The sequence below is a fragment of the Leuciscus leuciscus genome, assembly GCF_965113295.1.
Source record: "Leuciscus leuciscus genome assembly, chromosome: 3".
Lineage (NCBI taxonomy): Eukaryota > Metazoa > Chordata > Actinopteri > Cypriniformes > Leuciscidae > Leuciscus > Leuciscus leuciscus.
In genome coordinates, this window is record NC_138727.1 from 58524782 (window position 1) to 58550642 (window position 25861).

The 25861-nt window shown below is 42.2% G+C and overlaps 1 protein-coding gene across 1 annotated transcript; it reads right to left on the reverse strand.

Moving 5' to 3' along the window:
• Positions 1 to 9300: 9300 nt before the first annotated feature.
• On the reverse strand, positions 9301 to 21156 carry LOC309493751 (B-cell receptor CD22-like). Its single transcript, XM_082162978.1, has 6 exons — positions 21071 to 21156; positions 20855 to 20911; positions 20006 to 20347; positions 19659 to 19907; positions 9695 to 9946; positions 9301 to 9605 (listed from the first exon to the last, which is right to left on the reverse strand). Exons 2-6 carry the CDS (start codon positions 20907 to 20909, stop codon positions 9328 to 9330), a joined length of 1176 nt encoding a protein of 391 aa, XP_082019104.1. The 5' UTR covers positions 20910 to 20911; positions 21071 to 21156; the 3' UTR covers positions 9301 to 9327.
• Between the last annotated feature and the right edge of the window lie 4705 nt (positions 21157 to 25861).

Here is a 25861-nt window from a genome sequence, read left to right on the forward strand (position 1 = left end):
CAAAAACTATAAACATTACTTCACTGAAGAACAGAAACTCTACAGTGGCGTTCACAGATAAAGTTGCTCATTTTTATTGGTAGTTGTAATGTGGGCATGTCCAGCGATGCCAAGTTGAGTAAAGTTTAAGTGTGCTTCATTTTACCGTGGCGTCTTGTTGTGCGGCTACAACAGAAATGAGACAAGATCATTTAAGTGATTAAAAGTGAAGAAAATTAAAGTGATGTTCATTATCTATTGACGAGTACGAGGACACTTTCTTTGTTGATTATATTGAGAAGACCTGAGGATCTCACACTTACTGACACATTTTCATATTCAGAAGAGCCCGACTGGTGAACAGCAGGTCTGGGATGGACAGTCTATGTGAAAAACACATCGATTATTTATTACCTGAATTTTGAATGCAACTCTTTTGCACATGTAGTTTTGAACATTTCACGTACTGTGAGTGTGTTGTACTGGTCAGAAGATCTGGTCCTGAGGTCAAGAGCTGTATATGAGCCTGCACTGGGATCATCATTCTAAACACACACACACACACACACACACACACACATACATATATATTATTTATATATTTTGCTGTAGTGTGTCAGTAGGAAATATCAGTTTACATTTCCAAACATAAATTTGCCATTAATTGTAATAATCCAGTGAGATTTCTGTATGCACAAGGAGTCTGACAACAGCCAGTATGATCTGATCTCACCACCATCGAGTCCGTCTGTGATTACATGAAGAAACAGAAAAAACTGAGACAGACTAAATCCAGAAGAACTGCGGGAACGTCTCCAAGATGCTTGAAGAAACCTTCCTGCAAAGTTACAGTACTGTGAAAAGTACTGGCACTCGTGTTAAAATGCTGTAAGAAAAATTGTGAGAATGCTTTCAAAAATAAAATCACAAATTGAATTTATTTATGATTTAACTTCTATTAACTAATTCAAATCAATATATGGTGTGACGACCCTTTGCGTTTAAAACGTACTCGGTTACTAACGTAACCTCGGTTCTCTCTAGAAGAGGGAACGAGCACTGCGTAAGATATCTTACGCTAGGGGAAAATCCTTTTTCCGCGAGATATTGAAGCCAAAAATTATCCTTAATTTTGTAATAATGCAAAACGCGTTGCGGCAGCATGCAGACATAGGCGAGGCAGCTTGCGCGCCTATTGGCTGCTCTGCGGCAACTGCAGCAGCCTATCGAGTGAGGCCTGGCGTGACGCCAGACCCAATCAGGGCACTTCGCGCCCGCTGCGTCACGTCCCGCCGAAATGGGCGTGGTATAGTCCTATAAATACCGCTCGCAGGCAGCTATTATCTGGTTTTTCATCATCGAAGCAACCAGAGTGTGTGCATGCACGGCAAGATACGCAGTACTCGTTCCCTCTTCTAGAGAGAACCGAGGTTACGTTAGTAACCGAGTACATTCTCTTACGAGAGGTCTCTCGTACTGCGTAAGATATCTTACGCTAGGGGACCCAATGCAAAACGCCGTGCATGCTGAGATCTGACACCAAAGACCCAAGGGCGAAAGCCCGGGGTACATATAGTGCACAATCACTCAGGGAACTCACAGGGAGTCCGGGAAGAGGGAGGGGCGGAGCCGCACTCTTCCACATATGGCAGCGTCGCTTAGACACGAATTTCATCATACAGACAGGGCGGGGTACGGCCTGAACTGATGGGGAAATGTGGGTCTTACACAGTTTGCCCAGGCACATCTCGTGCTGCTGCTTTTCACTGTCGATCATCGAGCTGTGCTCAGTAGACGCAGCATTCTGAGCTGATAGCATCAGGTCAGATAATACTGGTTAACTTAGACCGACAGCAGCCTGGCCTGCAGGGCGGGAACCTCTAGGTTGTAGAACCTTATAAATGTAGACGGGAAGGCCCAGCCTGCCGCCGTACAAATATCTTGCAAGGCAATCCCACTTGACCAGGCCCACGAAGAGGCCATGCCACTCGTGGAGTGCGCTCTGACACCCAACGGGCACTGCATGCCCTTGGAAGCGTATGTCAGCGCTATAGTATCAACTATCCATCTGGATAGGCTCTGTTTCGACGCGGCTAGTCCCTTAGGACGCCCGCTAAACGAAACAAAGAGCTGCTCCGTTTGTCTGAAAACAGACGAGCGAGACACATAAGCTCGTAATGCCCTGACTGGGCAAAGGAGGCCCGCGTCTCTTTCCTCATCAGGGACCGGTAGGGCTGACAGGGAGATAACCTGCGCCCTAAACGGTGTGTTGAGGGATTTTGGAACATAACCGTGCTTAGGTTTGAGTATAACTTTTCGAGTCATTAGGCCCAAACTCCATGCACGTCGCGCTCACAGAGAGCGCGTGTAAGTCCCCTATGCGCTTCACTGAAGCGAGAGCCATCAGAAACACAGTCTTGAAAGACAGATGTTTCAAATCAATTGACTGTAAAGGCTCGAATGGCGCACCTTTCATGGCTTCCAGAACCGTAGAAAGGTCCCATACGGGGACTGCGGGAGGTCTGGGAGGATTCAGTCTCTTAGCCCCTCTTAAGGAAGCGGATGACTAAATCGTTCCTTCCTATTGACTGGCCAAGCGTTGTTCCTGAGAACGCTGCTATAGCCGCCACATAAACTTTGAGCGTGGAGGGGGCCCTGCCCTTGTCCAACAGCTCTTGTAGGAAGGAAAACACCTCCGTCACTCCACAGTCTGTGGGTGACACACCACGGGCTGTGCACCAGCCCGAAAACACTGACCATTTCGAGGAGTAGAGCCGTCTCGTAGACGGAGCTCTAGCCTGCGTGATCGTGTCTAATACTCCTTTAGGGAGTCCAACATGTACCCGTTGATGGCCCAGACATGAAGGGACCATAATTCCGGGTGAGGATGCCAGATCGAGCTGTGGGCCTGTGAGAGGAGGTCTCTCCTCACTGGTACTGGCCACGGGGCAGTACTTGCTAACTGCAACACGACTGGGAACCAAGGTTGGTTTTCCCAGAACGGTGCTACCAGCAATACTGAGCATCCTTCTTCCCTGATCCGCTCTATCACCTGAGGCAGGAGAGAGACGGGGGAAAAACATAGAGCGGGCGGCGGGGCCACACATGGGCCAGCGCGTCCCTGCTCTTGGAGAAAAATTCCGGACAGTGAGCGTTTTCTTGAGACGCAAACAGGTCTACTTCCGCTCTGCCGAATTTCTTCCAAAGCAGTTAGACTGTCTGTAGGTGTAGAGACCATTCGCCTGCCGGAACATTGTTCCTGGACAGTCTGTCTGGTCCTATATTCAGGAGCCCTGGCACGTGCGCTGCTCTGAGCGAGCGCAGGTTGCACTGAGCCCACACCAGGAGGCGTTCTGCTAGCCTGTACAGGTTCGTGGACCTGAGGCCGCCCTGGCGATTTATGTAGGACACCACAGACACGTTGTCCGAACGGACCAGGACGTGGCGTCCTTTTATTTGGGGACAAAAACGCGTCAGCGCGTTGTTTACTGCCAGCATTTCGAGGCAGTTTATGTGCAGGAGCTTCTCCCGTTCCGACCACTGGCCGAAGAACGGTCTGCCCTCGAGCAGCGCTCCCCATCCCGAGGTGGACGCGTCCGTGGACACCACTTTCACCCTCGAGGAAGTCCCCAGGCTTACACCTGACTGGTACCAGTCGTTCGCTCTCCAAGGTTTCAGAGCTGTGACGCACTTCTGATTGACCCTGAGGCGAAGCAAACCGGATGCCCACGCTCGGCGTGGGACTCGCGCTTTCAGCCAAACTGCAGCGGGCGCATGCGGAGCAGGCCCAGCTGGAGCACTGATGATGATGCTGAGGCCATGAGACCCAGCATCTTCTGAAACTTCTTGAGCGGGACAGACGCGCCGCAGCGGAACGAGTTCGCTGTGCGTTGAATGTCTACCGCGCGCTGTGGTGATAGTCGCGCTATCATGGACAGCGAGTCCAATTCTGTGCCCAGGAAAGATATCTTCTGACTGGGTGACAGACAGCTCTTCGCCCAATTGACACTGAGACCCCAATTCTCGAGGTGATCGAGTAAAACGGTCGTCTGTTCTATGAGCACTGAGCGAGATTGCGCTAGAATCAGCCAATCGTCCAAATAGTTCAGTACTCGCATGCCTCTCATTCTGAGGGGTGCGAGTGCCGCATCCATGCACTTCGTAAACGTACGGGGTGCCAGGGACAAACCGAACGGGAGGACTGTGTACTGATATGCCTGGCCCTCGAAGGCGAATCTCAAATATCGCCTGTGACGTGACGCTATCTGTATTTGAAAATACGCGTCTTTCAGATCTATTGACACAAACCAATCTCCTTGGCGAATCTGCACGAGGATTTGTCTGGTCGTGAGCATCCTGAACTGTCGCTTCACAAGCACTCTGTTCAGTTGCCTCAGATCTGGTATGGGTCTGAGACCCCCGTAATTTTTCGGTACCAGGAAGTATCTGCTGTATAGCCCTCCTTCGCTCTGAACTTGAGAGAGAGAGAGGCTCTATGGCCCCTTAGTTCAATAGTTTCGCCACTTCGGCTCGAAGTAAATGTGCTACTTCTGCTTTTACCGTGGTCTCGACAAGGGCGTCGGCGAAACTGTAGCGAATAGCCTCTTTTTATAATGTCCAGCACCCACTTCGAAACCCCGGGCAGCTTTGCCCATGCGTCTGCATGAATAGCTAGGGGTTGAATACGAAGCGCGCTCCGCTCGCTCAGCGATGGAGAGGCTTCGGCGTGCTGTAACACAAGCGTCGCGCTCGTGACATTTGAGGCATGGGGCGCGCTGATCAACCGCGAGGGGGAGGGCTGGGTGGTTCCCGTAGGAACTGTCATGTCTATGTGTGGATGTGGGCGCGGGACAGCGGGCACATTTATCACACTGAAAGCATCGTTCGCTTGAGTGAAGCGAATGCACGTTGGTTTCGTTTTTACAGAAACCGTGAGACATGCATAACGTGGTGTTAGTGGGCACATTCACCAGAAAATTCACACTTATGGGATTTATCTGGGTAGCCGTAAAAACGGCGTTTGTGTGCAGGCAAGCGTGCTGCGTCGCCGACTTGTTTACTGCAGAATACACTGGAACAGTCACATTTACTGGAACTGAACGAGCGAGAAGTTGCCATAGAAACAGAGAGCGTCAACATGCTGGCGTTTATTGCAGGCCTGCGTGCATTACAACAGGCTCGTTCACTGCAATATTGACATTTCCAGTCGCCTGAATTCCAGAGGGGAATGGGAAATGTATAGGAAAAGGAGGTTGGTCCGTCCGCAGCAGGACCAGAAAAACTCCCTTTTTTCCTTACGCCAGTGACGCACGGAACACCATAGAAACGGTGTTTGGGTGCAGGCGAGCGGGTTGTACAACGCGCTTGTTGGCTGCAAAATACACATCTGCAGTCGCCTTTTCAGGGAACTGACAGAGCGAGCATTGACGGCATAATTTTATCTGCCGGTAGACCCGGGGATCGAACGCGGGTCTCTCGCGTGCAAAAACCTGAGAGTCTGCCACTGGGCCACAGGGGGAGACACATTGTAACTCAGTTAGCACGAGTATTATAAGAGAGCGTCAACGTGCTGGCGTTTGTTTGCAGGCATGCGTGTATTACAACAGGCTTGCTCACTGCAATACTGACATTTCCAGTCGCCCGAACTTCAGAGGGGAATGAGAAATGTACGAGAAAGAGGAGGTCGGTCCGTCCGCGGGGGGACCAGAAACACTCTTTTCTCCTTTCGCCAGTGACGCACGGAAACCATAGAAACAGTGTTTGGGTGCAGGCGAGCGGGTTGTGCAACGCGCTCGTTGGCTGCAAAATGCACATCTGCAGTCGCTTTTCAGGGAACTGACAGAGCGAAGCATTGGCGGCATAATTTTAACTGCCGCTAGACCGGGATTCGAACATCGGTCTCTCGTGAGGAAAACCAATGATTCCGCCACTGAGCCACAGGGGGGAACACAAAGGCTTTCGGATGCCCGAGCATATAAGAGCGTCAACATGTTTTCTTCGGCGTTTGCTTGCAGGCGCGCTTGTATTAAAACAGGCTCGCCTGCTGCAATATTGATATTTCCAGTCGCATGATCAGGGAACTGGGAAATGTATGAGAAATTGAAGGTCAGTCCATCCTCGGAGGGACTAAAAACACTCCTTTCTCCTTTCGCCGGTGAGTGACGCATGAATGGGGCGCAGAGGCAGGGTAGCTTTCTTATAACGTAAAGAAAAACTAACCCCGACCGTCCGCTTCCAGCCTCCCTTGTGAGCGGCGCAGTTTGCGCGGCTTGAACAGAGGGAGAGAGAAAGCTAGCCCCGTGACCGCCCGCTCCTGACATCCCCTGTGAGCGGCGCGGTTTGCGCGGCTCGAACAGAGGGAGAACAGGTATCGTCCCCCAAGCAGGCAAGGCAAGCGGGCGAACCGGCAAGCTTTGCGGGTTGGGGGGGGGGGGGGGGGGGGGCGGAGGAGCAGTCTCGGAGAAGGATGCCAGGTGAGTCCTCAGAGTCACCATAGGCAGTAACTAGCTCGCAGTGAGGGCAGTCGCCGTCAGCGAGCGCGAGAGCTGCGTGATCAGGAAAAGGGGCGTCTTCAAAAAGACGCCCAGCTCTTTTAGTGCAATGGGAGTGTGTGTCGCGGCGGCGAACACACACACATACATAAAAACTGTAGCAGAGAAAGGATATTACGCCGGATAGCGCAGCAGGAAGGCAAGGAAGGCGGCGCGGCCAGCGACTTCAGTGACTCGTCCCGCTGAAGGTGCTCTCTTTCAGACGGCGCGGCTTCTTCTCTAGCTCCAGCGATGCGTGTGCTTCGCTTGAAGGATGAAAAATCAGATAATAGCTGCCTGCGAGCGGTATTTATAGGCCTAGACCACGCCCATTTCGGCGGGACGTGACGCAGCGGGCGCGAAGTGCCCTGATTGGGTCTGGCGTCACGCCAGGCCTCGCTCGATAGGCTGCTGCAGTTGCCGCAGAGCAGCCAATAGGCGCGCGAGCTGCCTCGCCTATGTCTGCATGCTGCCGCAACGCGTTTTGCATTATTACAAAATTAAGGATAATTTTTGGCTTCAATATCTCGCGGAAAAAGGATTTTCCCCTAGCGTAAGATATCTTACGCAGTACGAGAGACCTCTCTTAAGAGAACGGCTTTTGTCCAGGTACACTTGCGCATAGTTTTTCAGGAAGCTTTGCAGGAAGGTTTCTTCAAGCATCTCGGAGACGTTCCCGCAGTTCTTCTGGATTTAGTCTGTGTCAGTTTTTTCTGTTTCTTCATGTAATCACAGACGGAGTTGATGATGGTTGAGATCAGATCATACCGGCTGTTGTCAGACTCCTTGTGCATACAGAAATCTCACTGGATTATTACAATTAATGGCAAAAAGAATGTTTGTAAATGTAAACTGATATTTCCTACTGACACACTACAGCAAAATATATAAATAACTGACTTAAAACCAGGGGTGGGGGGGGTTTACAAAAAAACTGTACAGACTTTTGAACAGTACTGTATATACATATGTATGTATGTATGTATGTATGTATGTATATATATATATATATATATACTGTATATGTATATACTGTATATATGTATATATTACACACACACACACACACACACACACACACACACAATTTCTGCATGGATGAAGAGGCTAATTTCCTTTTATTGATTTTATTCTGTGATTCTTTGATCATCTCACCTCATACTCATGTATTGCAGATCTTCTGTTAATCATTTTCCTCTTACTGTCAAAAAGAAAAAAAGAAAAATCTTGGTTATGTATGGTAACCCTCGTGTCACCAGGGAACGGGAGACGTTACGTCAACATGCCGACATAATTCGTATCACTTCAGGGAGCCCTATCATCTTCGAGTGTATACAGAACGAGCCAATGCATATTGGGGTGCAAGATTTGCATTGTGTGCCCCGCAGCGTGGGTATAAATACAGAAGCGGATGCACGCACCTTTGTTTTTCGCTGAGGAGCCAAGATAGTGACAGTCATACAGCGATAGCACAGGAACCATGGCAAAGGGAAGTAAAGTGTCCCGTTCCTTCCTTCAGGGAATGAGGGTTACCATACGTAACCGAGATGTTCCCTTCCAGTCGGTCATGGTCGGGGGACACTGGGCGGACTGAATCGCATAGCATTCAGCTGGCGGACAGGTGGAAGCAGCAGTGGTCCGCCGGGGCAGGATGTGCCGGATGACCTCCGTCTGCTTCTGGGCAGCCGAGAACTGTTGGGCGAGGCTCTCGACTGCGTCGCCGAATAGCCCAACCTGGGAGATGGGGGAGTCCAGGAACCAATATTTATCAGTCTCCCTCATGTCTGCCAGGTTGAGCCAGAGGTGGCGTTCCTGGACTACCATGGTGGACATCGCTTGATCAACTGAATGTGTGTTTTTTTTTTTTTGCATTGTTCGGACAGTGCGGTCAGTTGCTTCACGGGAAGACTTCCGGGAAGAAAAGCCCCGGGGAGGAACGCTGAGAACCATCGCGGCCCACCCAGAGAAACCAATCATCCAACCTAGAAGGTTCGGGACACGGTCGAGGGTTCCATGCCAGTGGCAGTGTCACACCTGTGATGCTCTTTTAGGAAAGCCAAAGGTGTGTGCATCCGCATCCGTATTTATACCCGCGCTGCAGGGCGGGGCGTTAGATGCAAATTGTGCACGCCAATGTGCATTGGCTCGTTCTGCATACCATCGAAGATGATAGGGATCCCTGAAGTGATCCCAATTACGTTGGCACGTCGACTTAACGTCAAACATGACAGACTGAAAGGCAACTAGAAATTTCATTGTTTCATATATAAATAATGATCAAATATCCTTATGCATTAGTTTGAAAGTAGATGATATTTATATTCTCTAATATTGTATTTACATTATAAATAGTATGGTGATGAAGATGATGATGATGAATAATCCTCCAGATACCACTGTGATCACAATCACATTCCTACCAGCAACATGATGAACTGACAGAGAAAGATCATCATGATTAACTCTCCAAACTGATGAATGATGTGAAGATACAGGAGTGTGTTAAGAAAACCTTCACCTGTGACAGTTACAGCGCCTGATCTCTGAGATCCATGTTGATTGTGAGCCTGACAGTAGAAGCGTCCACTCTGTAGTGCACTGAAACTCTGTCCAGATCCAACAGCTGAGGGTTCATTCTCCTTAAACCAGCTGAAGTTCAGAGCAGGAAGATTTGAGTCACTGATGCAGTTCAGAGTCACTGAATCTCCCTCCACTATTACACCAGAGATAGACACTAAGACATTCTTTGGTGGGTCTAAAGCAGAAAACACAACAAATTTCACATCACAGAAAATGTTTAGAGGATTTAATGTCACAGTTACTGAACCATCATTAACTCACACATGACATTTAAAGTCACAGCATCAGAGTATTTCTCTCCATAATTATTGATGGACTTGCACTTGTATTCTCCACTGTCATCAGAGCTGATCTTTGAGATGCTGTAGATTCTTCCAGATCCTACAATCGTTCCTCTTTTAAACCAGCTAATTTCTGCAGGAGGGTTTGAGTCACTGATGCAGTTCAGAGTCACTGAATCTCCCTCCACTATTACACCACATGGACTGATGACCACTGAGACACTCTTTGGTGGGTCTAAAACAAACAAACAAAAAAATCATTGAGTAAATCACAATAAAGCTGCCATCACTATGTTTAAAGGATTCAATGTCACAGTTACTTACAAATGACATTTAAAATCACAGCGGAGTATTTCTCTCCATGTTCATTGATGGACTTGCACTTGTATTCTCCACTGTCATCAGAGCTGATCTTTGAGATGCTGTAGATTCTTCCAGATCTTACAAACGTTCCTCTTTTAATCCAGCTGATTTCTGCAGGAGGGTTTGAGTCACTGATGCAGTTCAGAGTCACTGAATCTCCCTCCACTATTACACCAGATGGACTGATGTAGATCACAGGATTCACTGGTGGATCTATAGGTGAAATATTTGATATTTTTTATCTTTAGTTCATCACCAAAGGCCTCAACGTGTCAAGGAAAACTCTGAGTTGAACACTGAGTTGATTTGTATTATTATTTTGATTCACTCACACTGACTCACACAGACTTCATGCAATACAATTCTTCCAGACCAGCGTCAGTAAGTCATTTCTTTATAAATCTCACAGCAGGGTTTGATGCTATATAACCCCCCTAATGTTTTCCTAATGATTTTCCTTATTTTTTTCCTGTTGTTTATGTAACGGTATCAGGTGATTGACAGCAGCGTCATCCTATCAGCAAGTAGTACCTTGCATTTAAGTCTTATTGGCTGTTACCTGGGATGCGTCACGTCCGATTTCCCCGTTTGTTTTGCTAGTGTCGACGGTGGTTGTAGGTAAGCGAGCTGTGTTTTAATGGGTTATCATTTTGTGGAATTTTCCTATGTATAACTTTTAAAATCATTTTTATCAATTAGTGCAGCTTTGGTGCGGTGCCCTTTGTGCTGCTTAGTGGGTCCGATGACTGTTCACCTCACAGGTAATGTTTATTGTTAAGAGCTCGTGATATGGTGCTGAAATGGCTGTGTGGGGTTAACATTCTTTTCGGATATCAAATAGGCGTGATTCCCTGTATTCCATTGCGTAACCGGTGGGCATGACTGACCATTCCGTGTCTATTAAGCGTGCTATCTAGCGTGATCGCGTAAAAGTGTTTATACGTTACTATGACTGGGAGTGGGGATAGTATTATGATTGGTAACATCTCCGTTTGTTTGTTATAGGATTCTCCCTTTCGTTCTATGTCGTGATTGTTGCTACTGTCTTCGCACTATTAAAGTGCGGCGGTTAATACGGCCGCGCTGACGCGATCATCACTAAAGAGAAGGGGACTGCTCGTTTGGTTCTTATCGTGGCGTTATATTTGACCCGTTTCATATTCCTGGATTGTGTGGGGGACTAGTTGGTTCCTTCCACTTGTAGGGGAGCTAGCTGCCCTCTGTGTCTTTGTTTGATTTGAAACCTCTTTCTGTTTGTTTCCTGTTAACTAACTTCTAATCTTTTGGAAGTATAGTTTGTTTAGTTAACTTGATTTTTATTTTATTTTCATTTCATCTTTATTATTGTAAAGCCATTTAACTGCGTGTAATATTTAATCAAGCCAGTTAATTGCTTGGTTCATGTGATCAACCATCTATAAGTACAATTCTATTTGTGTGTGTGAACCTCTACTGAGCTAAAATTGTCTTGTATTAATCAGGTGACCAACTAATTGACTTTTCTGCGCTTGAATGGTTTTTCTCTTTATTTTTGTCATTGACATTTATTGTTGTGAGGATTTGCTTTATTGATGTCCATCTGGTCATTTTTATGAACATTGTTATAGTTTCTTATCTTTATTTTGCAGGTGCTGGGGTCCCACGGGTGGATTGCTCTTCCTCCTCCTGGTGGTGGTCCTTTATCGTGTGCAGTGTACACTGTTGAGTGTGTGATTGTGTGATTAAGTGACACGGGTGTGTGTGTGTGTGTGGAAGTGTGCTCCGTAAAATCAAACTCCACATTGCTTCCTGCCGTTGGGAGCATCAGGCCTGCCGGTATTTAGTTTCTTTTTCTGCATGTTTTTCTTATTGTTTAGTTTAAAGTGTCCAACATTTTAAAGTATTTTTCTATTAATAAACATTTGTATTTTTGTATTACTCACGTCTCTTGCCTAATTCTATGAGGGAACCGAACCTGTGTGCTTTGCTCATTGTTTGAGTATTTTCCCTGGGGCTAATCCCTAGGGTGGCGTAGTCGGACTTTCTTTATTAGGGAATAAAAACTTGCTCTTGTGTTTCAAAAATTACACCGCCCCGCCACATACTCTAAGATTTAATAAACGTTTAACTGTGCCTACATGTATATAAACAATGGTCTTGATGGGGGAGTAGTAGATTAGGCCAAGCTCATGTACTGCAAACATTAGCAAATAGCAAATCAAGAGCGATCATAATGGAGCCCTATTAAAGGTGCAGTAAGCTGTACAAACAACACCTGCACCTTAACCAACTTATAGCCAATCAACAGTAGGGAGCATGTCCACTCACGATAGGGGAGGAGAGAGAGTGAGCAATTGGGAGATTTGAAGAAAGAGTGTAGAAAGAGAAATAGCTGAGAGACATTACAAAAGAGAAAAGGTCAGAAGAATATCACTGGGGAAAAAAGGATTATAATCAAGAGCTTTATAACCAATGTTTCAATAAGAAAAGCTTTCCAGTGCTGGAGAGACCTCAGCTGGAAGGCCTGAAAACAGATGCTGAGGTTGTGTTGTTTCCGCTCCATACGTGAGTAACAGTTTTGGGTGTTATTGGTTTTCTGAAACTGCTGTGCTGCTGGTGACTAACAACCAACTCTTGCTTGTACAGTATATACTCTTCTGTACTGTATTTTCATTGTTTGTGCTTTTTTATACTTTTTTATTGTGACATTATTCATATTGCAATCATTCAATTAACATGTCAGAGTAGGCACAATATATTTTTCCCCCCTTTTTTTCTTTTCTAAATAAATAAATAAATAAATAAATTAAAAAAAAAAAAAAAAAAAAAAAAAAAAAAAAAAAATTAACAAAAGGAAATGTATACACACATACATACCCATGCTTCACGCACATATATATATATATACATGCATTCATAAACCCAGACGTACATCATATATACACCCATCTATATTCATACTATATATACATACGTATTTGCATACACATGCGTGCATAAATACATCTCCATATACATGTTTACATGCAGACATACAAATTTCCATATAACTATCATATATCCATATAAGCATCATATATCACAGAGATTACATCCATGCCTCCTCTAATTACACAGGTCCAAATCCATGCTTGGTTTTTATCTTTCAATGCATTTGGTTAGCATATGCGAACCATCTCATCTTAAATAACTTCATTTTACCTCTCATCTTATACGTTATCATTTCATTTTCATACAGGTTTTCTACCGCTTCAATCCATTTATCCAACCTGGGTGGCTCAGTTTTTTTCCAACCTCGAGTTATTTGTTTAATAGCAGTAACTCTCAACACCCAAAAGATATAATAATTTTCTTTATTTAAGCCTTTCGGCTGTATACCCAAAATGACATGTAGTTGTTCAAAATTAGTATTTTGACCACAGAGTTGCTTCATTAATTCTAACACATTAACCCAATATGGCTGGATTTTTGAGCATGTGTAGAGGACATGAGCCAGGTCAACATTACATTCACCACACTCTCTCCAACAGTATTGTGTTTGATTAGTATATTTACTAATTTTCAGTGGTGTTCTAAAAAATCTAACCAATAGTTTCCACGCATATTCCTGCCAATAGGGAGACTTAACATAGCAGAAAACATTTTTACATGCCAGACTCCACTCCTCTTCAGTCACTGTTATTCCAATATCTTTCTCCCAAGATTTCAAAATATTATTAATTTGATTATCATTGTTATTATTTAAAATATTATAAATTTGTCCCATTACATTTTTAAAGCTCGATTTTTCATAGACTTTCAAGATATGATCCACGATAGGACTAGGGTCTTGGAAAGACTGTATATTTGTTATTATATAGCTCCTTACTTGGAGGTATCTAAAAAAATTGTTACTTGAAAGGTTATAGTTCTTAGATAAATTTTCAAATGTATCGACTGCATGATCTTTGAACATTTTATGGAATCTTGTAAGTCCCTTAGTTTCCCATATCCTGAAAGTCTCATCCATACGGTTTGGAGTGAAGTCTGGGTCTTGACTAATTTCCCTCAGGCAAACCATATCAGTTGATTTTATTTTCATAATTTTACATAATCTTTTCCAGCTCTTCCATGTATTATAAATAGAGTAATTCAAATGCTTGACCCTTTCTGCAGTTTGCCCTGAGAAAATTAGGGAGGTGGGTGAGTCTACCAATTTGTTCTCAATAGATTTCCATTTAGAATTCATTTTATTATTCATCAAGACTAAAATGCTTTTGACTTGGGCTGCATGGTAATAAAGACTCAAATTTGGTAGACCCAACCCACCTTGTTCCCTATTTTGTTGTAAAAATTTAAGTTTTACCCTTGGTTTCTTTTCATCCCATGTAAACTTTCCTAGCATTCTTTCCCACTCCTTAAAGCATGAGCTTGTTAAATACAGAGAAAGGTTCTGGAAAAGAAAAAGAAAGCGTGGCAGTACATTCATTTTTATAATTCCTATTTTTTCAAATAATGTAAGTGGCAGGATTTTCCAACGCGTAAGATCCTGCCTTAAGGAGTTCTCCAAAACTTTATAGTTACATGTGTACAATTTCTCAATTTCTCTGGGAATTGTAATACCTAAATATTTTATTTTGTTTTGATCCCATTTCAACTTAAACTTTTTCTTAAATTCTGTTTGGAGATTGCATCCTATTTCCATGGCTTCAGTTTTAGCTGAGTTTAATTTATAACCTGAAATAGCCCCGTATTTCCCAATTTCCTCCAGAAGTGCCGGTAATGATTTATATATATCAGTTAAAAATATTATGACATCGTCCGCATATAACGCCAGTTTATGTTCTTCATCTTGTATCTTAATGCCCTTTATACACATACTTGTCCTTATGCATTCCGCCAGTGGCTCAATGCACAAGGCAAAAATCTGTGGAGAGAGCGGATCGCCCTGTTTTACTCCTCTTTTTATTTGAAAGGTTTTCGATAGCGAACCAATGGCTTTCACTCTAGCTGTAGAATCATTATACATTCCCATCATTAAATTAATGAATTTCTTGTGAAAGCCAAATTTATTCAAAACTGCAAACAGAAAAGGCCAAGATACTCGGTCAAATGCTTTTTCCGCATCCAAAGTAAGCACTATCATTTGTTGTTTTGTTTTTCTAGCGAAATCGATAACATTAAGGGTTCGACGTACACTGTCACTAAGAAATCTATTTTTGACAAATCCTGTTTGGTCCAAATTTATAATAGATGGTAAGATTTCTGAGAGCCTATTTGCCATAATAGATGTAAATATTTTCTGGTCAACATTCAGGAGTGAAATTGGCCTATACGATGAACATTGTTTTGGGTCCTTCCCTTCTTTAGCTATGACTGTTATAATTGCTTTTTTCCAAGTATCTGGCCATTTTCCTGTTTGTAACACCTCATTAAACACTCTATATAGAACTGGTACAATTAAGTATTTGTAATCTTTGTAGAATTCGTAGGTATAACCATCTTCTCCAGGACATTTCCCCAATTTTCCCTTTTCAATAGTTTTTATTATTTCCGTTTGGGTTATATTTTTTACTAAGCTTTCATTCTGGGTTTCAGTCACAGATGTTAAACTTAATTCATCTAAATAACCTGCAATTGTCCGCTTGTCAAGATTATTTACTTCTGAATTATAAAGGTTTTCATAGTAGTTCCTGAAACAAGATAAAATTTCTTGTCCCCCTCTCCTTGGTGTTGCATTATCCATAATTGTAATAATTACTGCTTTTTCTTTGTTCTTTTTTATTTTGGAGGCTAAAATTCGTTGAGCTTTAGGGCTATTGTCATAAAATAATTGTTTAGCAAAAGTGGAATCTTTTACAAAGTCCTCCGAATTAATACTTTCTAATTCTTTTTTTGCATCATTCAGTTCTTTTTCTATTATTTTATCCCTCACTTTTAATTCTTGCAACTTTTGTATTTTGTTCTCTAATAACATTTGTTTATTCCCTCTCAATTTTTTCCTCCAAGATGAGTATGCTATTATCTCCCCCCTTAGGGTTGCTTTAGCTGTTTCCCATAATAATACAGGATTTATTTCACTATTATCATTTATATCAAGGAATGTTTTAATAACCTGTGTCATTTTTTCTTTAAACATTTGATCCATAAGTAATGAGTTATTAAATCTCCAAACACTTATTTTTAATGCCCTATCCAAATTTAATTCAATAACTACTGAGGAATGGTCTGCCAATAAAAAAGGAACAATCTCACAAGTAATCACCTTAGAGAGGTCATGCTTTAACATAAAAAAATAATCCAGTCTTGAGGATACTTTATGTGCATCAGAATAAAAGGTGAAGGTTCTGTCCTTTGGGTGGAGGTAACGCCAAACATCCAACAGTCCCAATTCTAACTTTGCATCCCTTAATAATTTAGCTGTTGGTTCTGATTTGTGTTTTATTCTACTTATAGTATCTATCTTTTGGTTCATCACTAAATTAAAGTCCCCTCCCATTATAGTTAATCCTTTAGCCTCAGATATTAACAGATGTAGGATTCTTTTCATGAGGGCAACTCCCTCTCCTGGTGGGTTGTATACGTTAACCAATGTTACTAGTTGACCATCTATTTCTCCACGTAAAAAGACAAATCTCCCTTGTTTTTCCCTGATGCATTTATCTTTAGTAAATCTTAAACTATTATTAAGGAGCACTGCTACTCCTCTTTTAGCTGATGTGTATGAAGATGAATAAATTTGTGTTCTAGCTAATTTCCCCAGTTTCTCATGTTCCCCTTGACTCAAATGTGTTTCCTGTAAAAAAATAATATCCCCTAATTTTTTAAGTCTCTGCATTACATTCCTTCTTTTTATTGGATTATTAATACCATTTACATTAACTGTCACTATCTTAAGTACTCCCATGTTTTCCTTTTCAAAAAACGAAACTTTGCTGTCTTAAGGTGTTTAAAATAAACATAAATATAAAAAATTAAACATTGTAAAAGTGCCTGTAAACACCCCCGTGAACCTCCAAAGTCTGTAATCTCAACAGGGTCACACAAAAAGTTCCACATTGTTGTTAATCTGTGGAAGAAAAAAACATCTGTTCTCAGCCACTGAATCATGGCAGAGCGGTGAGACCTATACAGTCTCACTAAAGGTGGTGGGCTGCGAAATAAGTTTTTATTCCTTCTAATATCTTCCCTCCTTGATCCCCCCTCCCCCCAAAGTCCATTATCTTCTCAATATTCTAATTTAGTTCCTAATAAACTTATCTCCTTATCCATTTACAAGAATAGAACCCAATAATCCATAATTAACCACAGAAAATCAAACCAAAAGAAAAAAATATAGATAAAAATATAAATAAGAAAAAAAAAAAAAACATCGAATTGAGGATTACATTTACGGTTCTTAAAATTCCCCCTTAAAAAAAAACAAAAAAAAACAAACAAAAAAAAAAAACTCTTATACTAACTAATTGTCTATTTATTTGAAAAAGGGGGAGAGAAAGAAAAAAAATTAAAGAGAGAAAAAAAAAACAATAAATAAATCAATAAGTAGAGAGTTCCAGACCTCTAAAGCAATTTCCACATAACTAACATTATGTATGGGGAGCAGGACTCAAATTTTAATAATTTTGTCCAAAAGCGAAGACCAATTTAGGGTCCTCTCCACGAGTAAAACATCTTCATCATTTTTTTAATTTTTTTGTGTCTTCATACCTTAAGTATCTTACAGTGTCTCCGCTTCTGCTCCTCGTGCGCTCCCACGATACCTACTCCGGGTCGGTGTATGTTCTGCGCTCGGTTGCACGGTGGCTCGGCGCGACTGGGGCTCAGTCTCATCTCCACTTTGCAGTATACCCTTATTCCGTAGATCCGAATCTGCTTCTTCGAGTGTGCTGTAGGTCACTGCATTTCCATCAATAAAGACTCTCAGTTTTGACGGATATGTTATGTGAGATTTGACGTTTTTCTCTTTCAAAACTTTCCTCAGCTGAAAGTATCGGCTTCGTTCCTTTTGTATCTTACTTGGAAAGTCTTGAGAGAAGTAGATGCGATTCTCCCCAATCCGTATCTCTTTTTTTGACCAAGCCACTTGTAAAACCCGTTGCCTTGTATTCCATTGCATGAAACGAACCACCATAGACCTGGGCGCTGCATCCCGAGCAGGTCTCTGTGCCAGTGAACGGTGCGCTGCAAGGATTTGGATCATGTCAGGTGGAATATCCAGCTTTTCTGTAAGTAACGTTGTTACAAAGCCAATTATATCATTTGCTTCTAAGCCTTCTTGGATTCCATATATGCGAATATTATTTTGTCTTAATTTGTTTTCCAAATATTCTATTTTTTCAGACATTTCCTTTTGCTCTTTCACCAGCTTTTTCAACAGCATTGTGGTAGCGTCTTCCCATTCTTCCAGATTATTTATTCTTTGCTCAGCTTCTTTAACATTATCCTGGGCCTCGCGCAGATCGGAGCGTATACCTTTCAATTCTTCTCTCATTTGAATCATTTCGGTCGTCATTTTGCCCACGTCTGCACGGAGCCCTCCGATTTGTTTGGAAATGTCATCTTTAAACTCAGTGAGCATTGATTTAAGACTTTTCTCCATGTCGCTACCTGCCATTGTACCTTCGTTTGCCACGTGACCTTTCTTTGTCTTTGTTTTACGGACAAACTTCTGTGTAGTTGTGCCAGAGCGCAGGTTCATTGGATGAGCTTCTTACAAATTGTTCCACAGCAATTTTCACGAGGTAATGTTAAATTTAGGGCATTTTTAGAAGGAGTTAATTTCACACACTCAGAGCAACATGAAAGCGCGCGTGCATGCCCACCGGAAGTTCATTGTTTGTGCTTACTTGTTGTTTGTTTGTCATCGTCCTTTTATTTTTCACAAAGCATTATTCTGCTGCGCTTTAGCTATGATAAACAGACATCCTCACTTGCATTTGATTTTCCTGCATTTCGGGAGCGGAGCAATGAAGGGAGGCGTGTGATTGTTTGGGTTTATTTCAAATATCTACCGTGTTCAACAACGATTCTTGGAAAATGCATACTGCACTTTTAAATATGAAGCATAAGACCCGTCTCAAAATAGCTCAGAAGATAAGATATTATGCCATTGACTTTAGACCAGGTTCCAGTAGGTCAATGGCTCAGTCTATTCCAGTTCCTCAAAATAGCAACGTGCCAACAATGTGCCTGAACACACCTGGTTTTCAGACCAGCAGCCCATGGGTGCAAATGCATTTGCTATTTAAACAACGCGGCGCAGGACGTGAAAATCATGACTGCGTCGGGCCTGGCAAAAAACACTTGCGTCGCGCCTTGAGCTGCATTGCGCCGGGTGTATGATAGTGCCCCATAGATGCATATGTCTATGTGATTGTCAGTCTGCAGGTTTTGATTCAAAGTGCTGACAAGGTAATAACGAAGATGTTCAGAAAGATTGATAACATCTGCTTAATAACTAGTTTACAATATAAGATTTTAAATGTATAGTTTTAAGGTTAAATGAAGAAAAAAATAAAAATAAATACAGGGTATTAAAGTTATTGATGCACTTAAAGGACAAGTTCGGTATTTTACACTTTTACACAAAGCCCTGTTTACAGATCGTATCTGATGAAATAGAACGGTTAAGATTAAAATTTGGACACATGCTGCTGTCCCGAGAATTTTAGGTTTATTTCGTGTCTATTAGGAGTGTCTATTATTCAAGCTCTCAATGGAAGAATCACGGGTGTGACGCGTTTGGCAAAATAGGTCCACAAAAGCGAAATAAACCTAAAATTCTCGGGACAGGAGCATGTGTCCAAATTTTAATCTTAACCGTTCTATTTCATCAGATACGATCTGTAAACAGGGCTTTAAGTGTAAAATACCGAACTTGTCCTTTAAATAAGTTCTTAGCACCACCTCTGAACTGTATAATTTTCTTATACACTAAATAAAATACTAATAATAAGATACTCACACATGACATTGAGCTGAACAGCAGGAGAGATGTGAGTGTGTCCGTCTACAGCACAGCTATATCTGCCTGAATCCTCTCTTCTGACTGACTGCAGCAGGAGTTCATTGTTTCTGTCTCTTCTCTCAGTTAATGGCTGTGAGTTTCTGTACCAGATGAATGTTGCTCTGTCAGTCAGAGCGCAGCTGCTTTTACATCTCAGATTGACTGAATCTCCCTCTGTCACTCTCTCAGGAGACTCCACCTGAAGATCTGAACACAACACACACATTATATCTAGTGCTGCTGCCATACACTGATTATTATTCAACATAATGCACAGAAGAAGAGATAAACCTCACGAAAGTCACCTGTGACAGTAAGAGTCACTCCTGGATAATGAATCCGTTTGTATTGATCAGTGATGAAACTGCAGTAGTATTTGTCTTCATCCTTCAGTGTCACATGACTCAGTCTGACGGTGCAGTTCTGCTGTTGATCTCCCAGATACTGAAGCCTCTGACTGTATTCAGGGTCCTTAGACAGATCTGGGATCTGTTCACCCTTTATTACAGAGCGTTTGGTCCAGAACAATTTCGTAATATAATATCCAGGGTATGTAAAAGTGCATGTCATTTTCACTGTTGAGTCCTTTAGTGCACAGATGTCTAAAGAAGAGTAACTCACACCCGAATCATACTGGCCATAAACTCCTGAAACACACATTAAAGGGATAGTTCACCCAAAAATGAAAATTATCCCATGATTTAATTTAGAATGTCATATACACCTAGGATGACTTGAGGGTGAGTAAATGAGATGAGACGTGTGTGTGTGTGTGTGTGTGTGTGTGTGTGTGTGTGTGTGTGTGTGTGTGTGTGTGTGTGTGTGTGTGTGTGTGTGTGTGTGTGTGAATGATTGCATCTATGCAGCATCTCTCTATAGCAATGAAGTTTAGAGTTTAATGAAAGCAGCGCATTAATATAGAACTGTGATTAAACTGACATGGAATTACCATTAAACGGTTTTATTGCACACCTTTCAGCCAATAAGAATTAAGTATTCAGACAGGTATAAATGACATTGTATATCTGATTAATGCAAAAAATTAAAGGGGGTTCAATGATTGGCAGATCCCAGCAAAAGAAAGTCACAAAAAAACAGGTTTATATAATAAGTGACTATGTAACATTAATTATGTTAATTCTCCAATGATTTACCGTGAATCATGAGCAGAATCACCAGAGGAAGACGAGGAGCCATTCTGACTGACATCACTACAATTTAACACACATATGATTAGAAAAAAGTATTTAGCTTCAAAAACATTTCCATGCACTAGATTTCAAAGAGAATATTTCCTATTGAATAGGCTAGAAGTTTCCACATAAGTATTAATCTGACTATATTCACATATTAAGCATTGTAACTCTTACCGTGTTCTGGGTAGTCTGATCTCGGGCAGGAGTTAAACTGATTTCACATGATTAACACAGTTTAAAAATCCCCATGCAGGCAGAAATCGTTCCTTCCTCTTTCTTGGGTCCTGCCCTTGTGTGAGAAACTTCAGACAACTTTTCATCATGATCCAATGGCATGTATTGTAATCTAAAAAGTCTTTAAACCCAAAATTCTTTAACAAAAGGAATCCTCATTTCCTATTGTTAAGGCATTTGGGGTTTAATGACTTTTGTCATAATTTTTTGGTCCAACACTTTAATTGATCAGTGAATCTCAGATTTATTGACATATTGTCAGATATTAACGTATTTACACTCTTGCTTGCTTTTTCACATATTAAAACTGAAGAGATGTTTAATATGAAGAGATGTTTAGATGTTTATAAATCATATAAAAATAAAACTGGCTTTTTAAACTGGTCACGGTTTCTTCCTGGAAACATTTTCTGAATAATTTTGAAACATATATTGAGTAAGAGTGGATGTTGTCACTTCAACCATAGAGAGTTATATTTTGACATCCTTGAGAGATGTTCTTTTTGCCTTCAGTTTATTGGCAAAAAGAAAAAAAGAGAGAAGTGACACGAGGTGGTGGATTGTGGTTGTTCGGCATATTTTTAAAATTCTTAAAATGATCAGATTGCATAACACTGCTGGAGCTAACGCTGCATTATCACAGAGTCAAAAGAACAAAATTTGTATGCACTAATTATACTAATGTGACCACTTTATGACAATTATATCATTATCAATTAGTACCAACATCACCTCATCTCTCTCCACCTTGGCTTTCTTTGCCACAACAGAAGCGTTTTATAAACACACTGTTACAGCTAACCCAAATAAAGCAAACACTGATCATCATAACCACAATCTGGTTAGTAATAAGTGAAGCTGTTAATGCTGTTTGTGGAGTTTTTAAATTAAGATATTTCCTCACCTTAAGATATTTAATTGATTTGACTTGCAGTTGGATGTCCGCATGTCTTCCAATGCAACTTCTTAATTGCAGTAAAAATTTACTTAAATGGGAATTCAAAATTGTCAACCGAAACATGACTGAAATATTTTAAATTAAATATTTACTATTAAAATAAAAGAACAATTTGGATAAAAGAATGATTTATTTGGTTGAACTAAGAAACAAAAAACAAATTAGGTTAAATGAACATGAATGTTCAACTTGACAAATAACTATAAAGCTGAAATGTATTTAATATTCTGAGTAAATACAACTTAAAGGTGCTGTAGGTGATTCTCTGCAGAAACACATTTTTGTTATGCTGGTTGAAAGTCCCCTCATATCCTGATAGCAATCACTCTGTCAATCGACAATAAATATATGTCGTGTGTGGAAGGCGTAGGACCATCAAATGTTCCTTCAATCGTATCGTTCGGTCCGAACGGTCCTATCGCATATGTTCCCTGTCGGTCAATGTGTGTTTGCATACCACTGCGCAAGCTGTTCACGCAGACATAATGAGTCACATAAGTCATCAGCATGTTCACGTACGCTGTTAGTCTGGCTATCACCAGACCAAGGTCAATCTTTTTAAGATTGAACATTGTTCTGGGGAGTCTGCTCTGTATTTTCTACTCAACGGGCATAGTTCAAATGACTCTGTACGCAATTGGATAGTCCTTCAACCAATCAGACCAATGATCTGGGTGATGTACTTTGCAGAGCAATGCGAAAACACCAGGCAGGAAATGTGTAACCAAACGTGTTGATCAGTAACGGCTCTGAAATTGGATTGGATTAAACCCGCCAATAGCGCGCCATGTGGATAAACCAGTTTTTAATTGGTTCCCGCAAATTTGTAAAGGAAGCAGCAGAGATAAATGTACAGGTTTCCAGCCTGAGCTGCTGGGCGAAATCAAATCACCGGCAGATCAGGCTGGGTTTACCCACTCTAGTACACTGTGTAGACAGAGCGAGAATGGCAAGCAAAAAGCAACAACCTAACTTTTCTTCTGGACTGACAACAAGTGGCACTGGCAAAGGATCTACGATCTATATATCTTCATCGGAGCCAAGCAGACTCTCATCTTGGAAACCCTGTCATGCCAGAATTATTATTGCACTGACAAGTTTTGCTAGCTAAACAAACCGAAAACTTGCTGCATCCAGAGAATTTGTTCACGTTTGGTATTGTAGTGTTACTAACTGTACTATAAAGTTTTCTCACCAGTGAATTACACATGATGTATTGCAGTCAGGGCCGTCGCTAGTGGGGTGAAAGGTGGAGACAATTATAGGGGCCCCCGCTGCCCAGAGGGCCCCACAAAATCCAGCAGTTATATTATATAGGCCCCTGTTGAATGAATAATTCTAATATTTATATTAGTTGTATGCCTGAGATTTAAATGAAAACCACAAAAACATGCAATTTGGTTAAATATTTTTTCCAAATATCTGCTTCTCTTACCTCCCTAAAAATGGTTTAGTCCGATCTAAAGTATTTATTAATTATTTAGTCAGTGACAAACATCAGAAGGACCCAATAAAATTGTAAGTCCCAAGCTCGTGTACAGAACCAATCAGAGTTGAGGCGGCAGTGCCTGAAGTTAACGATGAACTTGGTGGAAGAGCAGGAGACTGACTGACTGACTGATTGACTGAAAACATAAATCAGGAAACCAGAAACGCCACGAAAAAGAAGGAGAGGGAGGCCAGGAGAGTTGAGCTCCGCAGCGCGAGTCTCCGCACACTGCGCGCGCACCTCCCCAAACGGACGAGGCGTTTATACTTGACGCGCTCGCCGTTGTACTATTCTTTGAAACGACAGGGGGCGACTCGAGTAATTGTCCTCTAAACCATCAGGAATCAGCGGTGAGAAGAAGAAAGCTATACACACGTGACAATGTTTATTTTAGTACACCACCACCAATACCACACTACAAAAAGAATCGTGTAAAACCCAGTAAACCCTGAGATTATTACTCGTGACAATAAAACAAAATATATGGATATGAGAATACAATATAACTAAATGAATGATCTCTTACATATTTTCTAATTTCACTAAACATTTCATTAAGTTCCGTGAACATTTTTATTAAACATGGACCTTTATGTTCATTAAAAAGACTTTTATGCTATTGTATGCTAATTTTTTAAATGTAAGCAACTAATTTAGACGTGCAAACTGGGTGCCGGTGTGGTGAGAAGTTCGAGCTCGGCCAGATTCGGCTCGAAGTCGTTCATCTTCGGATGCGGCGCCGCGCGCGCTGAAAAAGCCGTGCACACCGCTAAGCGAAATGGGGTCTTGCGCACCCAACGTGCACGACCGCCCACACCGCAATGATATCATTTTTCCTGCGCTGACCTGCCGGCTGATGATGTATGCATTACATCAAGAAAACACGAATACAACACACTGCACTTGAATGAATATAGCGTTATTTAATAATATTACCAGTTCCATATTATCTTTAATAAAATCAAATAAGACAATACATTTTTTAATTTTTTTTTATTGCATTCTTCTCAATTTCTAAATGTTTACTTTTTGATTTATGAATTATAACAGACTAATGGGAACTTTTTTAAAATTGGTTTTATTATTATTTAACAATTTCTTGCTTTTTGTTAGTTTTTATTAGTTGCAATTTTATATAAACATTTAACTTTTAAAATAAAGGTTTTACAACAACATCACCATCTTCGGTTATATGTGGGCCTCCGAATCCTTGTCGTTGCGAACGTTGTCTCCGGTCTTCTTGGCTGTGCGTTCATGCTTTCAGGAGGTGTGGCTTTGGACGGCGATTTGCAGGGAGGGTGGGACATATGCTTTTATTCCACCAGCTTAAAGTTTTTACAGATGTCTTACAGCACCTTTAACTGAGTCAGTGTAAAAAAAAAAAAAAGGTAAACTAAGCAATATAATTGTCACGTTTTATGGACTCTCTGTTTGTTTTCATTGTCATTAGTTTCTTCATCATCATTAGTTCAGTTCTGTCACCTGTGTTTAGTTAATTAGTCAATCTTCATCATCACCGTCACCTGTCGCCACCCATTATCATCTGTGTATTTAAGTTCTCCATTTTCACTCTTCAGTTGTCGGTCAATGTTTGAGCACACGCTCACTGTTTCGAGTTTTGCCTTTGTAAATAAACAGAGTATTTTCGTATATCGTGGATCATCATCATCTTTCTTTCACCACCCGTCTGATGTTACAGATTGACCGACCCAACAAAGATGAGTAGGCTTGATTTGATGGAGTTCTTTCACGCCCTGCGATCCCCAGCACCTCTACTGGCTCCACAATTCGACGCAGGCCCGTTCCTCCTCCGATGGTGTCCGGCTGAGCCGGCGTTTCGGTTTGGGTGCGGAGCTCGGCCAGAGGTGGAGGATTTCTCTGGTCTCCCTCCTCCCATCGATCCAGCAAAGCCCTCTTCGCCGCTGGTCCCATCCAGCTCTAAGCCCTCTTCGCCGCTGGTTCCGTCCAGCTCAGAGCCCTCTTCCCCGCTGGTCCCGTCCAGCTCAGAGCCCTCTTCGACGCTGGTTCCGTCCAGCAGAAAGCCCTCTTCGACGCTGGTCCCGCCCAGCCCACCCTCTTCGACGCTGGTCCCGTCCAGCAGAAAGCCCTCTTCGACGCTGGATCTGCCCAGCACAAAGCCCTCATCGCTGGATCTACCCAGCACAAAGCCCTCATCGCTGGATCCGCCCAGCACCAAGCCCTCATCACTGGTCACGCCCAGCTCAAAGCCCTCGTCGCTGGTCACGCCCAGCTCAAAGCCCTCGTCGCTGGTCACGCCCACCTC